This window comes from Geotrypetes seraphini, chromosome 8 (genome assembly GCF_902459505.1).
Source record: "Geotrypetes seraphini chromosome 8, aGeoSer1.1, whole genome shotgun sequence".
NCBI lineage: Eukaryota > Metazoa > Chordata > Amphibia > Gymnophiona > Dermophiidae > Geotrypetes > Geotrypetes seraphini.
Window position 1 is genome coordinate 78,783,249 of NC_047091.1, and position 21,555 is coordinate 78,804,803.

The 21,555-nt window shown below is 41.0% G+C and overlaps 1 protein-coding gene across 2 annotated transcripts in view; it reads left to right on the plus strand.

Annotated features, from left to right (window-relative positions):
- Positions 1-2,174: 2,174 nt before the first annotated feature.
- Positions 2,175-21,555, plus strand: part of FERMT3 (fermitin family member 3) — a 109,207-nt gene continuing 89,826 nt past the window's right edge. The window contains exons 1-2 of one of the 2 annotated variants that reach the window (XM_033954015.1): positions 2,175-2,292; positions 12,618-12,805. In XM_033954015.1, the coding sequence (XP_033809906.1) occupies positions 12,646-12,805 (160 nt within the window). In that variant the 5' untranslated portion in view covers positions 2,175-2,292; positions 12,618-12,645. Of the gene's footprint in view, positions 2,293-3,205; positions 3,226-12,617; positions 12,806-21,555 lie in introns of those variants that run through there. The other variant, XM_033954016.1, reaches the window with a different exon arrangement.

Consider the following 21,555-nt stretch of genomic DNA (forward strand, 5'->3'; position numbering starts at 1 on the left):
GGGTATAGGTCAGATTGCAGTGGGGACGGGCAGGAATGGGTGAAATTTTTGCCCTGTGCAACTCTTTAATTTCTATAGGATATCGTTAAGGAGATTTGTGTGATCCATACAGTGATTGGGCTTGCATGTTGTATGCATGACAGACATGTCATGTCAAGCACTATGGATAGATTATTTATATGGTGCCCAAAAAAATGCTGAGCACAATTCTATAAATGCACTCAAATTTATGTGTCATTTATAGGATAGTGCTTAGTGTCAGAAACCATGCCTAACTTTAGGCATTGCCATTTACACTAATGGAAATGTGGGCAAATTCTCACATCTAAATTAAGTGTGAATTTCCTCTTATTCTATAATTATGCATATCACTTGGCGGAACATTCTGATCCATCCATGACCCTTCCATTTCCATGCACCCTGTTGGACACGCATGTAAAATTTATTTATTTTAAGAATTTCTATATCGTTTACATAGTATTACATACATAAATTGTAAAACAAAATAAAAACACGTAAACATAAATAAGCAAATCCTCGGAAAATCAGCAATGGAAGGATCAAAGCCAAAAAAAGGCCCATACAAACAGTTATAAAGAGGTTCTCAAAGATCAACAGTCATGAGGAATCAATATCTAGAAAAAGGCATTTACAAATAATTGTGTTTTAAGTAATTTCCTAAATGTGCCTTTTTCACCATATTTCCTTATTTGACTCATTAGTGAGTTCCACAGTTTAACCCCTGCACGACAAAAGGTCATTGTGCTGGTCTCAATGTATTGTGGGTTAACATTTGCCTTTAAAAGGGCTGAATTCTCAGAGCGCAGTGATCTGTTTGGTAGGTAGGTAGTCATCTTGCTCTTAAATAGTTCAGGTATAGTACCGTACAGCGATTAGTGACAAATCATCACTGCTTTGTATTGAACTCTGAAAACAACTGGCAACCAGTTGTTGGAGATAGGGTGTAATGTGAACATATTTCGACGTTCCCATCATCAGCTGGGCCGCTGCATTTTGTACGACTTGCAGTGCCCTGCACTTCATCATAGTTATTCCAAGGTACAGGGCACTGCAATAATCAAGCCTCGACATGACTATCGCTTGGACAACAGTACAAAAATCAGAAGGTGACATTGGTTTCACTCGGTACAATAAATGTATCTGTGCAAAGCATGCTTGTACTGTCTTAGCAACTTGACAATTTAATTGTAAGGCCTGAATCCAGCCTTATGCTTAAGATAGTCATTGACTCACTCACTGGAAGTATATAATTTCTTACCTTTAGTTACTTATGATTTGGTTTCCCCATAAACATTGTATCTGTCTTGTCCACATTCAGTTTCTGGGATAGGTATGTGAGATCTCTCAGAGAGAGAAAGAGATAATGGTTACGGTGGATGAGCAGACTAGGTGGGCCATTTGGCCTTTACCTGCCGTCATGTTTCTATGTTTCAAGCCCTGCTCTCCCATTCAACAATGTTGCTCATGTAATTACTCAGTAACTTTTCCAAATCTTCTCCCCATCCACACACTGGGGGGGGGGGGGGGGGGGAGAGAAATGTCATCTGCATATATTCAGTATTCAGCTCCCAGGGATTGAAACAATGTACCTATAGCAGCCATATAGATGTTAAATAATAGCGCAGAAAGCAAGGATCTTGCACCTAAATTTATATGCATACCTATTAATTAAATCCAATTAGCACCAATAATTGCTTGATAAAATCCCTGTTAATGGTGCTAAATGGCTTGTTAATTAAATTGTGTGCTTAATTTTTTTAGCACTTTTTATAGAATTTGGGGGTTGTATATTCTGCTGGCAGATAATGGGGGTGCACAGAGATGGCATTTGTAGGGCTTAACAGAGCCACTATTGAGGGTGGGTTCAGGTTTTGTGAGCTGAACTTTCAGTAGGAGTTTTAGCAGTAGTAGATAGTTGCCTTCTCTGTGATGAGGACTGGATGCTGGTTGGACATGGTACAGTATGGGCCTTGTGCCACTGCATATGGGGAGTTCTTTTTGTCAGATAAGGCATTAGTTTTTATTGTTTTGGAGCTAAAGTGGGGTGGTTCCAGTGCTGAACACTTGTGGGAGCTGTGGCTAGGCTTGAGAGCTTCCCCTTTACGATCTGCTTATTTAGGAGATTTATTTTTTTTTTCTGTGAGAGTTGCCTGATCATTGTGGTCTGTTATGCTCTTCCCCGCCCTAGACCTCTGAGGTAAGAGCCCGAGAGGGTGCCAGGACTTCCTGAGAGAGATTGCCTGCTTTTTTTCTGAGGGCTGGTGAAGTGAGGTAAGAGAGACTCTAGTGTTAAAGGGGGGGGGGTGCTTTTGTTGTATATGCCAATGAATTGTGTATGAGATTATGTTATCCACTTTATACTATGGATAGAATGGGCTATAAATATTTTAAATAAATAGATATATATCCGGTGTTGACACTGATACACTGCTGTCTTTTCTACTTAATTGATTTGTTGTTTTTTAATGTGTGTTTCTTCTGCCACTGGTGCTTTTGAATGGGCTGCGGTGAGATCACTTGGTCTGACTCTACTTCAGGACCTGGAGATATTTGAGTAGAGCTCTTTGAGTTTCTGGTGCGTTTGGCACTTGTTGCTGTACCCACTGATGCTTCACAGGAGCCCTCCAGATCAGAAACTTGTGTTACTTGTCTTCTATAATCCCTCCCTTCTTTTTTTTTTTTTTTTATAGTTCTTTTGTTCAGCTGCATTTCCGTTAAAATTTACTACCCTTCCTGCTTGTCCTTTTCTTTCCTTTTTTTGTGTGTGAAGAGGAAAGTGTCTGCAGATTCTAAAAGTGCAGCAGACAAAAAGGGACAGAGAGGGAGGCTTATACACTTCTCGCTCCGTATTCGCGGGTTCAGCAATCGCGGTTTCGATTATTCACGTTTTTTAGCTTGCTGGCTCCTCCCCCCCCCCCCCCACAAATTGCATCAGCTTGCATAGAGAAATCGCTGATTCCCAGCACTTTCTTCACCAAGTTTTGCCTCTCTTTCAGGAACAGGCCAGGTCTCCCAGCATGTTATTCATGGTTTCACCATATTCACGATAGTTTTTAATAGAAAACAGCAAATAACATATGAAAAAGTTATTTGCGATTTTTCTGTATTTGCGGTTCTGTTAATCCCCTATCACAGAGAATACGGAGGGAGAAGTCCAGCTGCGTACTCAGTGAAGCTTGCAAGAAAGGTCTTAGCTTTAGAAGGGTAAGTCTACATCCTAGAAGCCATTAGATGATGTCACTATTGGTGTACAGACATTATTTTGTATGTCTGTGGAGAACTAGTGCTACAAAAAATTATTTAAGGATATTTATGATATACTGCCTTTCTGTGATACACCCAAAGTAGTTTACAAGTTTCAAGTTTTTATTGATATTTGATGAATCGCTTATTCAATTTGCTAAGCGATGTACAACTTTCTAAAAAGAAACCTGGTTACAAAAACCAACAAAATAACATCATTCTTACAAATATAAAACAAACATGAGTCAGGGAGGAAAGGAGGGAAAAGTTACAATTCGTTCTTAGAGGGAATAAACAAAAAAAGGAAAGACGAAAGGGAGGGTAAAGAGTTAAAGACCTAAAGCATTTTGTCGTATGTCTAAAATTTAAATGTTAAAAGCGTCTTTAAAAAGATAGGTTTTTAAGGATTTTTTTTAAAGGAAGTAAGGTCCTTTTCTTCTCTAATGTTGCTTACAGGTACTTTTGTCATCCCTAGTGGGCTTATAGCTTTTGTAATTGGAGCAATGGAAGGTTAGGTGACTTTTGCCCAGGGTTACATTGACAATGCAACTCTCAACAGTCCAGTACTGTGGTCTTTCTACCAACACACTTACATCTCAATTCTGTCTTTTTTTTTTTTTTTTTTTTTTTTTTTTTTTTACCCTTGCTGTATATGGGATCTAGAGAAAAGCAGCAATCTTAAATACTTGCAGTAAATTAAAAATAAACCCCAACAGCATGAAAACCTCACTAATACTGACTGCCAGGGATGTAGCCAGGTTTTGACGTCAGGTGGAGAAGACTTTTGTAAAACAGATGCTGAACTTTTTTTTTTTTCCCAGCTGTAACATTTCTAAAATTCAGAATTCCCCAGATTCCATTTGGGGAAGTGGCCACTTCCCTTGCAGCCCTCATTAGCTATGTAACAGCTGACTGCATAACCTTTTACGTCTCTGCACAAGGCTTGGCGTTACAACCCTAGCATTGCATTCAGCCTTTTGGTTTTCTATGCACTGCCTCTGCATCTGTACCAGTTAGTCTCATTACCTTAGGATTTAGTGCTGTGCACTGGTGTCTACACAAGGTACTGCGCAGGGTTAGTTCTTGCGCAAATCCCAGTTATACTTAGCACACTTTACTGCATTGGCTGCCCAGCAGTGATTTACTCTCTTGAGTAGATGTGCACACAAATTCCCACATGGTCCCCAACGTGCATTCTCCCATTTCCATACTGGGATCACAGGAACTTCACTGCCAGTTGAGGTGATGGTTGAAGGTGCCTTCAGTCCCTTTCATCTGTCGGTGGTAGTGAGGGGAGGGAAGGAGAGTACGCTCAGTTTTGGTTGCTGTAGCTCAAAATATGATATAGTAGAATTCGAAAAGGTTCAAAGAAGAGCGACCAAAGTGATAAAGGGGATGGAACTCGTCTTGTACAGTATGAGGAAAGGCTAAAGAGGTTAGGGCTCTTCAGCTTGGAAAAGAGACTGCTGAGGGGGTGGGGGTGGGATATGAATGAGGTCTACAGAATCCTGAGTGGTGTAGAATCGATTTTTCACTCTTTCAAAAAGTACAAAGACCAGGGGACACTCAATGAAATCACATGGAAATACTTTTAAAATAAAAAGGAGAAAATATTTTCATTGAAAGAATAGTTAAGCACTGGAACTCATTGCCAAGAGGATGTGATAATTGTGATTAGTGTAGCTGGGTTTAAAAAAGATTTGGACATATTCATGGAGGAAAAGTCCATAGTCTACTATTTTTAGTACCATGGAATGTTGCTACTATTTGTGTTTCTTCCAGGTACTTGTGACCTGGATTGCCACTATTGGAAATAGGACACTGGGCTAGATGGCCCATTAGTCTGAACCAGCTTGGCTATTCTTATGTTCTTATGTGTTTGTCCTGAACTGAATGATTCTGGTTCTTCCATCCTGTTCTTTTCTTGGGAGAACAGAATTGGTTCTGAGATAGGAAGGAGAACTGTACCCTTCCTCTGCATCACCTTAGAGGTCAGGCAAAATTGAAGGGAGCCCAGAGAAGAAGCAGGGTTTGCTCTCTTTTCAATCTTTTCAGGATTTCATACAGGAAGATTTGACACAATTCCGCTTTCTGAGTTTATTTAATGCCTCCCCTTCCTTCCTCACCAAGCCAATCCAATCCCATAAGAACCACAGTGCCCGGGACATAATATGGCTCATCCTCCTAGGGGTGGGCAATTCCGGTCCTCGAGAGCCAGAGCCAGGTCAGATTTTCAGGATATCCACAATGAATATGTATGAGATGGATTTGCATGCACTGCCTCCTTGAGATGCAAATCTATCTCATGCATATTTATTGTGGATATCCTGAAAACCTGACCTGGCTCCGGCTCTCGAGGACTGGAATGGCCTACCCCTGTCCTAGGGCTACAAGAGGCTCTGGCCAGGACCCTAGGCACTTTTAGTAGCTCCTGTCTCCAGATTTACAAAATGGCATCCCCCTGCTGACTTTACAGTGACCCAGAGCAGGATTGCAGGTGAGACATATAGATGAGGAGACATCTTCCTCCAGACCCATCTACACCTCTCTACTTGCAATTGGGAGGGAACAGAATCTGCAGACTTTCTTCTTGGGTTGCCAGGTGACATGTGTGCGTATTGTGAACATGAAACCAACAGGGGATGCCTGTGAGACCAATGCAGAAAGCTGCTGCAAGCCAAACTACACAGTTATCATGGGGGTCAATTGTGCAGATTACTGCCCAAGCGATGCAGAAAGGGGATGAGAGCAGGTATTAACTTGCATGATAAGTATGGCCACACACCATATTAAAAGTTCAATTAAATGGGTACCAACAGATAGTTGTGGGGTAAACAACTTGATAGAAAATCAGTATTATGCCCATCAAACTAAACACTTAAATATAATTTCTCCAGCTCAATTTATTTATTTATTTCGATTTATATTCTGTCCTCCCCAAGGATCCTAGTAACATACATAACAGTTAGCAATAAGACACATAACAATTAACAACAAGGAACAGAAGACTAAGGCAATAGGGTACCGTGAGATGTGTCTAGTTTAATTTTTCTGGATTAGCAGATATTTGGAACCTGAAGCATGCACAGGGAGAGAGTCAGTTGAACATCTGTTAAGAATACAGTGGTTTGGGAGTCTGAATATGAACTTGTCCTGAAGAGTCAGGTGAAAAGGTGGGTTTTTATTGCTTCTCTAAAGCTCAGAAGTCCATTAGGGGATTTGATGTTTCGAGGTAGTTGTTTCCAGTTCTTTGGTAAGAAGTGACCTTTGGCACTTTCTAGTGGGAGGCTCTGACCAAGAGGTATTGGAAGATGTATTTCCTCCTGGGAGCGGAGGGGTCTGTTTGGGACATAAGATGAGAGTTTGGCTGATATATAGCTGGGCGCCAAGTTGTATAAGGACTTGAATACAAGTACTAAGCCTTTGAAGATGCAGCGTTTGGCTACGGGTAGCCAGTGGGCTGATGCTAGTGCTTGGGATACTGAATCACAGATGCAAAGGTTCCTCAGTAGTCTGATTGCTGCGTTTTGTACATGTTGGAGATGCTTTATGTTTTTTTTGGCTCTCAGTCCATGCGGGAGAGGACGAAGGCATAGAGAAGTTGTGTAAAGTCTGGTTCAGAGAAATAGTGTCTTATTTTCTGTAGTTGTAGATAGTAGAACAAAGATGAAACCACTTGCGAGATATGGTTGGTAAGTAATAAGTTAACATAGTAACATAGTAGATGATGGCAGATAAAGACCCGAATGGTCCATCCAGTCTGCCCAACCTGATTCAATTTAAATTTTTTAAATTTTTTCTTCTTAGCTATTTCTGGGCAAGAATCCAAAGCTCTACCAGGTACTGTGCTTGGGTTCCTATTGCTGAAATCTCCATTAAAACCTACTCCAGCCCATCTACATCCTCCCCAGCCCATCCTCCACCAAATGGCCATATACAGACACAGACCGTGCAAGTCTGCCTAGTACTGGCCTTAGTTCAATTTTTAATATTATTTTCTGATTCTCGATCCTCTGTGTTCATCCCACACTTTTTTGAACTCGGCCACAGTTTTACTCTCCACCACCTCTCTCGGGAGCGTATAATAGAGTTGAGAAATACCCCTAGGCTACGTATTTGGTCTTTGGCGGTTATGGTAGATGATTTCCAGAGGAGCGGTTGTATGTGCAATATTCTTTGTGAATCCAAAGGAGTTCAGTTTTTGTGGCCTTTAGTTGGAGCTTCTTTGCAAACATCCAGATTTTGATTTCTGAGAGACAGTTTTGAAGTTTTGCAATCTGGGAGTCACGGTTCTCTCCTAGTGTCATCAGCAAAGGAGTGAATCTTGATTTGGTGTTTGTGGGCTATATCCAGGACAGGTGTAATGTAGAGATTAAACAGCAGAGGGGATAGTAGTTCTCCTTGTGGTACCCTGTACTTGATTGGCTTTAGCTTCGATAGTGTAGTATTGAGTAGCACGCATTGGGATCATTTGCTTAAGATGGATGTGAACCAGAGTAGTGCCATATCTCAGATGCCAAGCTCAGCAAGTTGGGTGAGGAGGATGTCATGGTTAATGGTGTTGAAGTATAGACAATTATATCATCTCCTTCAATTCTCTTTCTCTCTCTATGTATGTATAAGTGTGTGTATGTATGTATGTGTGTGTATGTGTGTGTGTGTATATATATATATATATATATATATATATATTTTTTTTTATTTTTTTTTTTAAGGGGATCTCTTGAAGTGGTTTCATTAAGAGCTCCTTCCCCCATGTAAATGCACCCCATAGAAATTGAATGGGCTTTGGTGCATTTGCCATGGGAGAATCACTAACATGGCTTTGTAAAAGGGGGCCCTAATAATTTTAAACTTTGTACCACTGATTTCATCATTGATCCCAATTATTTTTTTTATAAATATATCTGTATCTTTATCAAACTTAATTTTCTTCAGAATCCATTTTTAAAAATATGACTCTACAATATGGCATTTATCTTCAAAGTTATTAAACCTATGGACCCCCTTAAAAATATATTTTAAAAAAAGAGATAGTTATATGTACATATTGTAATCACCAAGATTATCAACTAGCTTACAAGAATATGCATCACTATATGTCTACACAGCAGACCAATAGAATGTACGTTCTTCAGACATCCTCATTCTACCAGGTCCAAAAAGGACCTACCACCTATCCTCTGGTTGTGACTCTCTCTCTCAGACATTGGTTGGGAACCACTTTCACACTCAGGGTGTAAAGGAAAATGCCACACAATATTCAACATTAGTCCATTTCCCATACCCCTTCAGAAAACGTGGATGATGATCTCAGGTGCCATCCCCACTATTGTATGTCCTCAAAATGTTTCTCATTCATATAGAAATGAGATATTGCAAATAATGATTCCCAGAGGTTCCCTCTAAGTTTCAAGTCTCTTTCACAACCCAAATAACAGATTAGGAAATTCAATTGAGCTTGTCGGTATCCCTTTCCCTCACCCAGGGTCTTTGGCAACTCCACCCCTTGGGATAGTTCCTCCTTAGGATCTATCACACTACCCCCATACTGCCATTACTCTGAGTTAAAAGGATAGCTGAAAATTTCCATCCCCTCACATCCATTCCACACTTTGGATTTTTGCTTGTGGTTCTAAGCTCATTGCTCATCCCAGACAGCTCTGTCTCCATAGGATCTTCTTCTATGCAGGATTTCTTTTCTCCAAAGCTCCCTGTCCCCATGGGAAAGGACTACATATTGTCTATGCAACCATGGGGGTTCAACCTCCTGGAACCTAATCCCTTCTTCTGAGGTAACCCTCTCTTCATTCCCCTTAGCGGATGTATTTCCAAGATTGATAGGGGGACCCTGAGTTTGCCTTGGGAAAGATCTCCCAGATTATGACTAGTACAGACCCCCCACACACTACCCCAGTGATCACTGACCTCCCCCCACCCCCTAAAAATCATAATCACAACTTTTAAATTTTGCCTTCAGAACATCAGCACCTGGCAGCCTGGCATAGGAAAGCCTAGTTGCGCTGCACAGAGGCTTCTTAAGTGGTCTTGGGAGTGGGTTAGGGACCCATGGAGAGGAGGACCCATGACCATAAGCCAGTATAATGACTGCATTGATGGTGAAACATGTGACTTCCCTAAAACCCCCCCCCAAACCCTTTTGTACTGCCCTATAAGTGGCTCTTGCAGCCATAAGGGCTATTGGGGTGGTAGATGGGTGGGTCTAGGAGATTCTGGAGGTGGTTTGGGGGGCTCACTAACCATTACCTTTAAGGGAGCTGTAGTTAGATGATTACATGGCACTCTTTTTGTGAAGTTCACAGCAGTGCCCTGTAAGGTAGTCCACTGTTTAGGTGTCCTGTGTCGGTGTCCTGTCCATCATTTTGCAGACCTCTCCCACGTCCAAAAGGTCTGTTTCTAGGCGTTTTGGACTTGAACGAAAAATTGGATGAAAATGTGGTATAAAGATGGACGATTTAGTGATCTGGACTATCAGGGTGGCTGGACGTATAGAGAGACGATTTTCAAAAACAATTATTTTTTGGACATATTTTTCGAAAATGTGTCCTATGTTGTTTTTTTACTTTGGACGACTTGCGACTTAGTCAAAAACAATCTTAGATGTTCCTTTCGATTATGCCCCTCCACGTGATCTTTTTTTTAATTTTTATTTCTTTATTAAATTTTCACATAATTCACAAGATATCTTTGCACAAAAAAAACAGATGAAACAACCCTATAATGTATCAAAAGTTCAAAGGTAATAAAATAAGCTTTCTTAGACCACTATAAATGAATAGGAAGGATCTGAAAAATAGTGAAGAGAAACTAATATCAATAAAAATCATAAGATAAAAGGACAAGGCTTAACAGAGATTCCCGTTACACAGTATGTGTTCCAAACATTAAACACTAACGGTACCCAATTTCTTCATATCATGAAATGCTCACAAGTGTTCAGGCACAAAGAAAACATATTTAACTCTAAGGTACTTTAAATATTTACATGGGTAGGCTAAAAGAATAGTTGCCCCAAGTGTCAGAGTTTTAGATCTCATCATCAGGAAAAGTTTTCGCCTCTCTTGTGTTTGCCTCATGACATCTGGGTAGACCCAGACTCCTTTCCCCAGAAATAGAGATTGAGAATTCCAAAAGTATATTCGTAGGAAAGAATTTGCGTCTTGCTCAAAAACCCTCCACGTGATCTTACTCAATCATTTATATTTTTTTGTGTATCTCGGATAGTAATGCAGTACTTCTTCACTTCTCTTTAAGGAATAACCGCTTAGATTGTCATTCATCCACTTTTTTTTTAATCTTCATTTAGTTTATAACATTTATTATTTTATAATACATCTTTTATCACTTATCTTTTGAGTTACAATTGAGCACTGCAGCTCAAAAGATAAAAGGATAGATTATAAAGTAATAAATGTTATAAACTAAACGAAGATTAAAAAAGTGGATGAATGACGATCTAAAATTCTAAATGGTTATTCCTCAATGAGATGTGAAGGATTACTGCATTACTATCCGAGATCCACAAAAAATATAAATGATTGAGTAAAATCACGTGCTGTTTATGAAGACAGTTTATGGTGACAGTTTTGATAAAAATGACTAACATAAAACACAAGTTTGATAAATTAAAATCTTAATTAAACTAAAGTCATAAAATCAAAAAATATGATACATTCAAAATAAACTCACATCTTTTAAGAAAAGGCTTATTGGAATATCAGGGCCTTTAGTTGTTTCCAGAACTGCAAATAGCTTTTCAGAGTGTGTAGGTATTAAGGGAGTGCATTCTGCAATTCATAGAATGTCTTGGATCTATACTCCTCTAACCAAATATGTCTAAACTAGTCATTAAGCCCGTTACATTAACGGGTGCTAGAATATATGTCTGTCTGTCTTTTTGTCTCTCTCCCTCCACTGTCTCTCTCTCTCCCTGACCCCCTTTCTCTTTCTGTCCCTCTCCCTGCCCCTGTGTCTTTCTTCCTTTCTTTCTGTCTTCCTCTCTCCTGCTGTCTGTCTGTCATTCTTTCCCTGCATTTCCCTGTACAGCTGCAACAGCATTTCCCTCCCCCTCCAGATCCCTGTGCAGCAGTAGCAGCATTTTCCCCCACCCCCCTTCCCTACTCTTACCACGATGTGGCCTGCTCCTTTTGGCCCCTCCCCCTTCCCTTCCCGCGGTCTAGCCTGCTCCAAGGCCCCCCCCCTTTCCCTTATTGTGTTCCCCGCAGGCAGGCCCAGCTTCTCCCTGCACATTACCTTTTTTTCATTCTGTTGCCCTCCCTCACGTGGCTGCTTGCCTGGTCCCATTGAGCGGCTCGCGGCTGGAGTCTTTTTTGTTGGCACTTCCCTGCCCGCCCCGCGGTCTGGCCTGCTCCAGGCGAGTGTCGCGTCGGCTCCTCTCGATCCCTGCCAGTGTCGGAAGCCTTCTTCTTCTCATGAGAAGAGCTGACACCGCGATCTTGTGGAGAGCAGGGAGTCCAGCGCTGGTGGCAAGTCCTGCCGGCGAGTGTAGATAGGTGCTGGGAAGCAGTAAGGCTGGGGACTCGCGCATGCGCACTCCTGCAGCCACGGACCTACATCTCATGGATCAGGGAAAATGGAACACGCAAGTAGGAGTTTTATTATATAGGATGAAGGAATATCCAACAAAATCTTCTTTTCTGCTGATTATAGCACATGTGATGGACAATAAACTCTCAGGCTTGTTGTCAATGTCACAGGGCTTTGTAAATCAAAGTATAAATCTTAAATTGCATGCAACATTTCACTGGTAGCCAATGTAGTGATTACAACACTGAGTTTTATGGTCATATTGGGGGCTGACAGATAAAGAGACATATTAGAGGGAAGGAGTGGGGACAGATTGGAGGGGTGGGTTAGACTGGGAGCCTACTAAACAAGGTTTTTACTAGTGACTTTAAAAAAAAAAATAAAAGTCTCCGTTTCTGTCAGTGTTTGAGCCAATCATCGTTCATGTACTGACAAGAGCTGGGACATTTTGCAATGACCTGCAGATTACTGCCACAATTTTAGCACAGGAGTACCGTAATTTGGATGCTCATTGCTTACTGCATAAGGTTAGAATGTTTTAATTGTTAATTTTGTGTTGGAAGCCACATGCTGAGCTTTCTGCATCGGCCTCTGGGTTTACAACTACCCTGTGATTGACCCCAATAGACACAACAAACAGAGACTGATTCTCTGCACACCACCACATGTAGAAATGACTAACCATGCCAGGGACTACTCCCTCTCCCTGTGCAATTACCTGAAGACTCCTGATCACATGACATGAACTAACTTCCACAACTTTCTGGGGTATTTGTTGTTTTCAGAAGAGGTGTCAAGGAGCTGGACATCATCATGGCCGGAATAAAGACGGCCAGTGGAGATTACATTGACTCATCCTGGGAGTTGAATGTCTATGTGGAGGAGATGGGGCCTGATGCAGACCCTGTGAGGCTGAGGGTCACAGGTGACACTCACATCGGCGGTGTCATGCTACAAATTGTAGACAAAATCCGTGAGTATATTGTGTTAAGATTGGAGAAAGGTCAGCTTACCTCCTTCCCAACAAAGTCCTACCTCTTCGGTAGTATCAGGGAGAAGAAATAAAGGGATGACTAGAGGCAGCTTGGAGAGCTGGCACTTTAGGGGTCCATTTTTATTCTTTCCATCAATAGAAACAGGAAATAATTATACAATAAGGGTCATGAAATGTCTGTCTGTCCATTCATCATTAACAGAATGAAAATTGGAGGAAACCAGTAAAAAGTTATATCAAGTTTGAGAATAGGCCAAACTGGCCAAGAGTTCCAGAGAAATAAGCCCCCCCCCCCCACCAAATGACTCAAAGCTCTTATATATGGGAAAGAGTTTTAGCTTCTGCAGGTTCCACAAGAACTTGCTTCAGAGGGCAAACTCCGGGCTGGTGCAAGCAGTTGCTGCCAGCCCAGCACTGAAGGATTTAAAAGGTACTAGGGGAGGAGAGGTGGGTGGTATCATATGGCTCCAGAAAAAGGAGGACGGATTGAAACATCTGAGTTTTATTTCCAATGAAAGCAATGGATGTCTCAATCTGTCTTCCTTTTTCTGGACCAACCAAAACAATTGGGAAAATAGGATCCACTTAAAAATATTTTGTCAATATACACCATACAGTGGAACCAGTCCAACTTATTCAGCTATATTGATTAATTTATAAATCTATTCATAGCAAGGAGGAAAAAAGACCTCATTAAGTGGAACAGACTGCAAAATTAGAATTTTTTTTTTAGCAGTACTGCAACTTACCAGCTCAATCTATTCATAGGTCAAAAACCTCTGTGGTCATTCAACAGTGTAAAGTGAAAACAAAATTGCAGCACTTATCTTTAAAAAATCCTACCAAGGGCTTCTTCAGAGGAATTAAAGGCTGTATATCACTAGTTATGCCAATGCAAACATCTTTTATTGCTGTGCTAGACCCTCCTCCCTCTCCACTACCTGTCTTTCCTCCACCCTGCATAAAAAAACAATCCCTGATGTCTAACGGTATCCCCTATCCCCCCTCCTCCCGCCTACATCATCTTAAAAATGACAGCACCTAATCCAGCATGGTGCATCCTGGGATGTACTGAGTAAGATTAGTCTGCCAAATAAGAAAATTATCCTATTTCTGTGCTGCCATATTTTACAACTGACTCTGCTTGGTACATCCAGGGATATATTTGGTGGGGATTAGGCATTGCCATTTTCAAAGATGGTAGCTCAGAGGCTCAGAAGTGGGATCACTTCTGTCTATTTGAGGTACATGAAAGGAGGGAGATGCTTCTAGATATTAGGAATTTTTTTTCTATGTTGGAACGGGAGAGGTTGAGTGGTAGTGGAAATCTAGTCTACCAGGGACTACACACTGACAGCAATGGGTCATTTTGCAATATAATTTGCATGCTCATTGCTTAGTGTGTAACCTCAATATATTTTCTTGCTACGTTCATGGTAGAAGCCTCATGCTGAGCCATCAACAGTTGGCTCTATCATGTGGCTTTCTACATCAACCCCAAAATAAATACAAATACATTATAGACTAGAACACATCAATAAACTTATACATACATCAGTAATACAGTAACAGAAAGGAATAACTCAAATCAAGCTCACTAGTCATGGGGAAGGCAAGTTACTAAATCCATATGCTCAAACAATTCACATAGGTAAAATGATTGAAAGGGAGAGTAGCTGGCATAGATAAACTATATGGTCTCTATGTGCCTTCATTTTTCTATGTTTCTATGTAATTAACTCCACACAGGCCTACCCAATGTTTCCAATTGGTTACCAAAACCCTGATCACTCCCAAAGGGGCAAACCCCTTAGGATTCTAAAAAAAGAGACCTGGATTCTATAAATGGTGCTGTGATTGGCAGCCACCCACAAAACCAGTGCCGATTGCGTGTCAATCATGCGACGGCACCATTTCTAAAATCATGCTATGTCACAGTTAAGCGCCGGAAATGTAGGCCAGGGTTTTCAAGGTCTACATTTCCAGCGCCTATCTGTGATGAGAATCGCAACTATGGCGGCACCTACCAATAAAGGTACTTCTGGCATTAACCATGCCTTTTTTTTATCCTTAGGTAGCGATTCTAGCGCCATTTGTGGAGGCGCCATCTCTTTTTTTTTTTTTTAATGAGATTTTAATTGCTTTTAAATGACATGATCAATTATCGCTTCAATTAAAGGCAATTAAACCAATTAAAAATGGTGCCGTTAGGGCACTTAACAGTACCTAACTTGCGGCGCCATTTATAGAATTTAGGCCAGATTCCCTAACTAAGCCAGCAGGACGAGCATAAGAATAGCTTTACTGGGTCAGACTAATGGTCCATCTAGCCCTGTATCCCGTCTTCACGGAGGCCAATCCAAGTCACAAGTACCTGGCAAAAACGCAAATAATAGCAGCATTCCATGCCACTGATCCAGGGCAAGCAGTGGTTTCCCCCTAGGTCTATCTCAACAGGACCATCTCTGCTCATCCCCTTATTATGCTACACCTTTACACCCCTTTTATATTCATCATACTTAACTTTCTTCTCTCATGCTTCTTCTGTCTGTTGGAAATAATAAGGTGAAATGAATAGAAAACACCCAAAAACAGCGCACAATAGTACATTGTTCCCTCGCGAATTCGTGGTTTGTGAATCACGGACCAGGTCATTTGCGGTCTGCTCTGACCACCTCTCCGCAACCACCTCTTCCTGTAGTAAAGTCAGGCTACACCAATCAGGAGCTGTGTGTCAAAGCACTGCGAGTGATTTCCTTCACCCGCTGGCGCTCCAGCTGCCCTGTCCTGTTTCCCCTGCCTAAAAACCGCATTTGCGGTTTTTCAAAATTTGCGGGGGATCCTGGAATGGAACCCCCACGAATTTCGGGGGAGTACTGTATTATCAAAATATAGTTTATTTATAAAAACTTTAAAAAAAAAATAAAAGAGAAGGACCTTCAACAATGCAGGAACACAAGTATAATATTATAAAATGGCTATACTGTGTTATCACACAGGCTACATGTCACTACATTTAATTTTAAATTTATAAGAGCTTATGAATGAATATGCATACTACCGCCTAGAAGTCGCAAGATTATGGCGGTATAGAAAAATAAAGTTATTATTATTATTACTTATAATATCCAAAACTGCTACTAGAACATGTAGAAAAGTCGGACCTAAATGCAGCATTTAGCACGTAACTTAGAGGATTCTGTATGTTACATTCATAAATGTGGGGCCCACCCATGTGTATGTCCCTTGCAATTATGCTTTAAGCGTGTTGCCTGTGTTTTAGAATACCACTGAGCACATACATGTATAACTATAATAAATTTGTGCATAAGTGCCAGTATTCTATAACTTATGCACGTAATTGGTGTTGAACATTAAACAAACCTGTTAGAGAATGAGAAGGACAATGTAGTATTTTCTTTTAGCCTTTAAGTGAAGTTTCCTGATGGCTCTCAAGTCCAGAGGGACAAGCTGAGCCATCCATGGTTTTTGCCTCTTCCCCTTGATTTTATAGACCAATAATTCCTGCTTTTCTTCTACAGAATACAAACACATTTAAGATAAAACTGGGATTGGCTGATGACATGGAACCCACCTTTGAAGCACAAATAATTAATTCTGTAAAAGATCTACCCAGTTCCCCCTTTCCTCTCCTCTCTACACTACCAATACAGTACATGTGTTGATGAGTTAACCCTGTCCTCTAGCTTCCTACCCTGTGTTTCTAGCTCTAGCTGCTTTTGTCCCAGAGAGAGAAGTTTTCTTCCTTTTACTTCCCTGTTTGCACAAAGATCTCTTTCTTGTGATCAGAGGCTGCTCAGGGGTAGTAGCTTCTCCTTTTCTGGCTCTGGAGAGTTCATGATACTCGTGCTGTGCTCTCTCTCGGTGTCCTAGGTTAGAAATAGTGCTAGGGGAAAGGGAAGGGTCTTAATACACTGCTTTTTCTGTGTGGTTCCAATCAAAGTGGTTTACATATTTTAGACAGGTACTTATTTTGTAAATGGGGAGATATGATTGAAGTCTGCAAAATCCTGAGTGGAGTAGAACGGGTACAAGTGGATCGATTTTTCACTCCGCCAAAAATTACGAAAACTAGGGGACACTCGATGACGTTATAGGGAAATACTTTTAAAACCAATAGGAGGAAATTGATTTTCACTCGGAGAACAGTTAAGCTCTGGAACACATTGCCAGAGGTTGTGGTAAGAGCGGATAGCATAGCTGGTTTTAAAAAAGGTTTGGACAAATTTCTGGAGGAAAAGTCCATAGTCTGTTATTAAGACATGGGGGAAGCCTCTGCTTTTCCCTGGATCGGTAGCATGGAATATTTTTACTCCTTGGGTTTTGGCCAGGTACTAGTGACATGGATTGGCCACCCTGAGAACGGGCTACTGGGCTTGATGGACCATTGGTCTGACCCAGTAAGGCTGTTCTTATGTTCTTAAATGACTTGCCCAGAGTCACAACGTGCTCCAATGGGAATTGAGATCACAACCTCAGGGTGCCGAGGCAGCTGCTCTAACCACTAGACCACTCCTCCACACTAGTGGTGTAAGAAATGTGCCTTCTAGTGTCCTAAAACCTCCTTTTTGCCAAAACTGTGACAGAGCTGGGGCACAGAGAGAAAAAAATGACTCGCTGTGAGGTCACGCATGCAGAAGGAGGATCGCATGCTGGGGTTCCTGAATCCTGACTTGTTCAACCTGTTATTTTTGCTGAAAGTATAGGATCATTGTAACAGAATCTTTAACAGCTTCCATCTGCTCTTTTCTGACATCATATTCCAAACTGTTCTGTTGTGGCACTTTGTGATGTCCCCAAGTGGTAGAGGCTCAGAACTAGAGAATGGCAAGGGGACAAATTTGTCCCCGTGGGATCTAGCTCCATCCCTGTCCCGTCCTCGTGTGTTCTGATCCTGTCTCTGTCCCATCCCTGCAAGCTCTGTCCTCATCTGCACGAGCCTCGAATACTTTAAAAGGAATGAGTCAAACAAAGCAAGAATAGGGAAGAAGACTTGCCTCAATGTATAGCAAACAAACAAAGAAAAGGCAAACGAGATGTTATAAAACAACCACAGGGTACATTTATTAATATAAAAGTCCTTTTTTTTTTCTGTTTTCTTTTTTTTTTTATAATTCTTTATTCATTTTCACTAATTACATTAAGTGTTAATATTTTCATTCACAGTAACAATAAATATATCACTTATAAACAATCATTGGTATATTACATATATTCTTATCCCTATCCCTCCCTATCCCTCGCCCATCCCCCCCAACCATATACTCCATTATTGTATGATATATGTAATAATAAAATACCCCCCTCCCTACCTCATAAACTAATAAACATAAGGGAAATAATTTTACTTAATCCTGACAATATTTTGTTAATGGTTTCCATACATCCTGAAATTTCTTAAAATATCCCTTTTGTAACGCAGTAAATCTTTCCATTTTATTAAAAAAAAAAATAAAAATATAATAAAAGTCCTAGTACGTTTACTTGACAAATCACAAGGTTAAAGTCCTGACTAGGATCCCAGTTTCGGCTATCTGGAATGCCTTCGTCAAGGGACTAATTGAGTAAACAAGTACTGGCATGAGGATACGGAAACAGCACGACGAGTGACTTGGCATCACAAATCCAGTGCGCGCCTGAGCAGCATGCCCACGTCAGTGTCGGCTTGCCTGTATCCTCAAGCCAGTACTTGTTTACTTAATTAGTCCCCTGAAGAAGGCATTCCAGATAGCCGAAGCTGGGCTCCTAGTCGGGACTTTAACCTTGTGATTTGTCAAGTAAACATACTAGGACTTTTATATTAATAAATGTACCTTGTGGATGTTTTATGACATCTCGTTTGCCTTTTCTTTGTTAGAATACTTTAAACTCATAAGTGTTCGAGGCTTGTACAAATATGGACAGAGCTTGCAGGGATGGGGCAGGGACAGGAATAGAATTTTTGGGAACGGAACAGGGATGGGGGGACAAATTTGTTGTCATGTCATTCTCTATTCAGAACTCTGTTGATATCAGTTGTAGTGGAAAACGCCTGGAAAGCACAAGAGATACATGTGGAAGGCTGGTGAAATTTACCCTTTATAAAGTGGAGTTACTCTTTAAAATAAAACTCTTCCGTCTTTACTAAGATCCAAGTGCAGGGTCTGAGCTCTGAGCAAAGGATGGTCATTTCTTTGCTTTAAGGTTGAGAGTAAGAATGTGTACAATATAGAGTGAAGATGAACTGCCACTTTCACTGGGGATACAATTACATCAGGTCCCTTTTCGGAGCAGGAGGAATAAAAGCGTGATAAAAGAAAAAAAAAAAAAAAACAACCCCAAAGAAACAAATAGCATAAAATAAAATGTGTGCTGTAGGAATAGAGGGCATTGACTGCATCAGTGAATCTCTAAAAGAAAAGCAGGAAGCAGACAGAAACATGCTGATGTGGAAATGGCTTCTTTCTCCTTTTTTGGAGGGGGGTGGGACCATAACCTCACTTCATTCAAAATTTAACAAGCATTTATCAACGCTGTTTGAGGAGGGTTTTTTTTGTTTTTTTTTTAATAAGCCAGTGAGGTACTTACCCTTTCCAGTAGTTGCAGTATTTCATTAAATGATTTTCAAAAAAAAATTTTAGACTAGAGTTGGTATATTTTTTTTTGCATTGAAGAAAACCCACTCTCCTGCATTTGGTTGATAGAATTGGGACCATAACCTCCCCCAGCATTTATAGGGTCACTAGAAGTTGTCAGCAACCTCATATTAGTCTAGGTTCATTGTGAGCAGTATGCCACCTGTCATGCACCAAGCCAGAGTTAGTGTCACTACCTCACCCACAACACCCTGAATAGCTACTCTAGGCCTGGGTTTACCCATTGCATGCAGGGAGTTGTAGTTTTGATATTTTGTGCTGCAGTTGCTATGACATGTCTTGAGTTTTAGGAAAGGTGTGATGAAAATGTGCATGATTAATATTCTAAGAAAAAGAGAAATATATTTTCCTGCCTATAATAGCGGCACCACCAAACCTGGCTCAACCCGTCCCTGGTGAGACAGTTACACAATGTGTCTCCAGGGTGCCACTTGCCTGTCCTTTACTGTCCTGTGGGCTGATGTGAACTTACAGTTCACAGGAAATAGGATAGTCACACGTTCCTCTTACTACATGCAAGATGGTACATTTTGGCTGCTGCTGCTGGGAGCTATTTTTAAATGAGGCCTGGTGGGGGATGGGGGGGCAAAGATGGTTTTCTACTGCAGCGGAAGGAAGTTCTGTGGGGTGGAGGTGAAGCTGATGCAGCAGTGGTGGTGGCCTAGGGAAGGGAGGGGTGAAAGAGTTTAACAGTTGACATACAGCAGCAGAAAGAGAGAACATTACTATCTCTAAAAATTTTTTATCTTTCTGTTGTTACCACTTCATGTATTACTTTAGTAACATATGTACTGGGGAGGGGATAGAGATGAAGAAGGCATGATGCCTGACCCAGGGGTGTGGAGGGGGATGGGGGATAGAGGGACTGTGTCAGGTGTGCAAGAGGAGGGAGAAGAGAGAAAAGAGAAAGCTTTAAACATCGGACTAGGTGAGACTAAAGGCTAAGGATCTTGGTGTCTTTATTACCACACCATTTAAGTTAATTGATTTAATTTAGGTTGGACGCAGATTTTAGTTAGATATCGTTAGGCGGCCTCCATTAAAGCACCTCTCGGCACCTAACTAGGGCACCATGTATAGAAAGCTAAATGAAATTGGATGAACAGCGTAAAAGTTAAAAGGGAGGAATATATGTAACTATGGCACGTCATTGAAGTGCGCTTTTGAAGCCCGTACTACTTTCTTAGAGACCGAAGTCCACTCTTTTCATGCTAGAATTGTGAGGTTCCCTGACGCAGGGGCGAAACGTGATTCATCACGCCGGAATCTTCTAAACGAGATAAGTGCATTACTCTTTTCAAATTAAATGTGACAATATAGGTCCAGTACCTTTGGCACTTAAGATAAAGAATATGACACTTAATATAGAGAATATTCAATGATTGGATGTAGAGGCTGCATATGGGGAGTTTTCCCCGGGTATGGTCTCCAGGTCTCTGAGCATAGTATGTTTCAAGTTTGAAGGATTTATGAATCGATCTATTATTCATCATTAACAAGAAGTGGTGAAACCTTTCATACGCTGAGAGATTGGAGAAACTTTTCCCTGGAGAAGAGGAGACTTAGAGGGGATATGATAGAGACTTACAAGATCATGAAGGGCATAGAGAGAGTAAAGAGGGACAGATTCTTCAAACTTTCAAAAAATAAAATAAAAGTTGAAAGGGGACAGATTCAAAACGAATGTTAGGAAGTTCTTCTTTACCCAATGTGTGGTGGGCACACAGAGGAGTGTGTGGTGCAGTGGTTGGATCTACAGCCTCAGCACCCTGGGGTTGTGGGTTCAAACCCCGCGCTGCTCCTTGTGACCCTGGGCAAGTCACTTAATCCTCCATAGCCCCAGGTACGTTAGATAGATTGTGAGCCCACCGGGACAGACAGGGAAAATGCTTGAGTACCTGATTGTAAAAACCGCTTAGATAACCTTGATAAGCGGTATATAAAATCCTAATAAACTTGAAACTTGAAACTTCCAGAGGGTGTAATAGGGCAGCGTTCAAGAAAGGATTGGACAATTTCCTGTTGGAAAAGGGGATAGAGAGGTATAGATAGAGGATTACTGCACAGGTCCTG